The sequence below is a fragment of the Corylus avellana genome, chromosome ca8 (assembly GCF_901000735.1).
Source record: "Corylus avellana chromosome ca8, CavTom2PMs-1.0".
NCBI classification, from domain to species: domain Eukaryota; kingdom Viridiplantae; phylum Streptophyta; class Magnoliopsida; order Fagales; family Betulaceae; genus Corylus; species Corylus avellana.
Window position 1 is genome coordinate 22,451,422 of NC_081548.1, and position 3,296 is coordinate 22,454,717.

The 3,296-nt window shown below is 34.9% G+C and overlaps 1 protein-coding gene across 1 annotated transcript; it reads left to right on the top strand.

Annotated features, from left to right (window-relative positions):
• The first annotated feature begins 1,274 nt into the window (after positions 1–1,274).
• On the top strand, positions 1,275–2,394 carry LOC132190543 (uncharacterized protein At5g65660-like). The gene is made up of 2 exons (XM_059605567.1): positions 1,275–1,542; positions 1,688–2,394. Exons 1-2 carry the CDS (start codon positions 1,345–1,347, stop codon positions 1,805–1,807), a joined length of 318 nt encoding a protein of 105 aa, XP_059461550.1. The 5' UTR covers positions 1,275–1,344; the 3' UTR covers positions 1,808–2,394.
• The last annotated feature ends 902 nt before the right edge of the window (positions 2,395–3,296 follow it).

The window sequence follows — 3,296 nt, forward strand, 5'->3', positions numbered from 1 at the left end:
TCGTCACCTCATATCTTTTCCTCCTCTCTTTTTAATGGTACTTAGAAAACAATAGCCAAATCTATAGATGACCAGATCTGGATCTAGAACACTATGCAATGGTCTCTTAAAGCTCACAGTTTTTGTACATGATAAGTATATATGCATGCTTCTGTGGAACGAATACATTTGCCATGTCTTTGTGCACTGTCTTTCTCAGTGTTTGAAAGACAAAGAGGTTTAGAACCATGAAAGCTGAAACCCTTTATAAGCACCCGTGCTTAACATCATTATTATTACGGCAGAAAGTCAAAAAGCACTTTGAAGAAGGCGACTGTGAGTGTTGTAACATCATAAGGTGGAAGAATTTTTTGTTTCGCGGGTTGGTGGTGGGTGGTGGGGGCAAATAAGCATCGAAATGCACAGTAAAGTTAGGACAATTTAAAGTTGTTTCCCCCAGCAACTTGGGTGACAAAACATTTTTGGTTTTTGTGTACACGCACATAGCACTTCGTCCATATTCACTTGCCCTTCATTTCCAAACATATCTGCTTCAAGATTCTTGATTTATCCTCATTTTGGATAAGAAATAATGTGATGATCATAGCTTGATATTTTGAATTGCATTGATTTTTGTTTTAATGGGTTTTTTTTTTTGGCACGACATGAAAACAAATTAATTACACTTCCCTCTTAATTGGGTTTTTTTTGTTCTTGTTTTTGTAACAACTGTGTGATCACTTACAAAGTTTGATTCTGTCTCTTGAACAATCTCCTTATTTTTCACTATGTTCATTTTTGACGAATACTAATAAGTGTAGAATGTTTTCCAAGAAAAATAGACATGAAACAAAAAAATAGATGCCAAAACTTGATGCATGTAATATGCTTAGGAATAACCCATGTGCGAATAAATGTTAAAATCCTTGAAATTCTAAATATTCACGTGCTTGGTGGCACATAATTTTAAAACGCAGTTAAATGTTTGATAAAAACACAGTTTAACCTTTCAAATTACAATATAATCTTTAAAATTGTAAGTTTTTCAAAATTCACCACCTCATATTCTTACAATTTAAAAACATAAACTTTTTTTAATTACAAATTTTACTTACATATTTGTTTAGTGCCAAACACCCTTTAAATAATAAAATTAAACATGAACAGCCGCCGTCCGTACAAAAACCTAAAGTGTACGTCCACTTGTACCCAACCTAATTAACCACTCACTCCAATCTCAATAAATTGCCACCCCCACTCACCACAAACCTAATCTCCCATTTCAATTCCTTTGCTTTTAATATTCAAAGTCCCTCCGGCCACCTCAACAAGAGCTAGCTTGAGATTGATCGAAGAAAAGAAATCATGGCGGATGATGAATCCTCATCTCGGCCCTCCATAGGGTTTCCTTTAGGTTTAGCTCTTCTTTTGATGATGTTGTTCTTCATGAGCGCCTTCTTCTCTTGTTGCCTCCACTGGGACAAGCTCCGATCCCTCCTCCATCCTTCCCGCCACCTCGACGCCGATTTAGAGGCAGATATCAAGCCTCTTCCGCCACACAAGGTACTTTTTTTCTTTGTTTGTTTCAATGTAAAATATTATAGAAAACGACAGACGATTTCATTACGTTTTTTTCTTCTTCTTTTTTAGAGTTTACCAAATATTTTGTTTAATCTGCTAAATCTGTTTGAATTGGTTTTGTAAATAGATGCCAAAGCAAGAAGAAAGCCAAAGCTTTTCAGTATTGATGCCCGGGGATCAGGTTCCAAAGTTCATAGCAATGGCTTGTCCATGTCGGCCTCCGATTTACGAAAAAGCTCAAATTTGAGGTGCACAAGCCGAAATTTTCATCACGTACAATATATAGATCCGGCGCAACCTAAATCATAGGTATTGCATGGAGCGCAACGATCTAGACCGTTCATTTAAATCATAACCTTCAGAAGTGATTCAACGGCACCCAATATAACACCTTAAGTAGTGCACCGAATTCAAATCATATACTTTGAAGGCAAAGGACATCAATCTCACACCCATTGGCTATTTAATTACATGTTACGTGTATATGTAAATTAGAAAAGATGGCAAGTGATGATGTGAAAGTCATTTGAAAGTTGATTGGTGCGTCTACACGCGTGCTTGCACTTGTCTTCTTTTATTGCAAAGTTGTTGTTGTTGTTGTTGGCTTGAATCATGTAACTTCAAAAGGATAGGTTTTCTAGAGTTTATTCTATTTTATTCGTCCTAAACTCCACATAAAGATTCCCAATTCCCGGCATTGAAAAAAAAAGGGGGGGAAAAATAGCTCCAATTCCGACCCGTTGGGATTTGTATTTATAGTCAGAAGTGTTGTTAGTCCACCTAACACTTATTAATTAGGTAAGCTATTAACTAATTAAACTTATTTATCATATTTTGTCCTTTTAATTTTCGAAGTGACTGAATAAATGTTATGTAAACTACCATGTATAATGAAAATAATAGAAGGATAAGTTTGCGGGTTTCTCTTGTATCTATATATAGGATGATTCATCATGTGAATAGCTTTAGAGTTATCTCCAATCAAGGACACAACCAAAATTTCTCATCTAGAGGGGAGCCAAAGTATAAATAAATATAGAGGCTGAATTTAGTTTTTAACCCTAAAAATAGGTAATTTTATAAATAAAAAATTAAAAGAAAATTTGAAAACCATTTATGCCCCCCTTGAATCTATGCATGGTTTCGTCCCGTCAATACTGCGTAAATTTATTTATAAAATAAAAAATATATATAGTAAAACCTGAATATTTTGCTTTATAAGCTCTACATGGCTAAGGCCCATGTGCATTTTCGTAGAGGACTACTGAAAGAAAGGTCTGGGCAGCCAATTCAATCGGATTGGGCCACGTCAGAAAATTTTTTGCGAAAGGAAGTACTTGGGCTTAGAGTAGACCCGCCCATACATAATTGGAACAAAGTGAAGGAATTTTGGTCAAGAATCAAAGACCCATAAGAAAGTTAGCTGATATACACCAAGAATCTAGAACCATATTCTACATCTTAGTTGGGATTGATTTCTATCCTTAATCCACCAAATATTTATAAAAATAAAAAATTAAATAAATAAATGAATAAAGGAAAAAGAGAGAGATTTGGTAGAATATTCTCTTGGCCCAATGAGCCTTAAGGTTTAAGACTCTCAACTCTCCACTATCCTTCACTTTTAAGTTTTAGGGTAAACTCTATTTAACCCGAATTTCTTAAACTTTAAACTATTACTTCAATGACAATCTATCCTTCAAACTATCAATTGCGACAATTTACCCCTCAAACTA

Bases quoted from the DNA above. Each gene is read 5' to 3' on its own strand.
- LOC132190543 (XM_059605567.1), top strand. From the start codon at position 1,345: ATGGCGGATGATGAATCCTCATCTCGGCCCTCCATAGGGTTTCCTTTA. The intron at 1,543-1,687 runs GTACTTTTTTTC...TTTTGTAAATAG, and splicing joins AGCCTCTTCCGCCACACAAG to ATGCCAAAGCAAGAAGAAAG.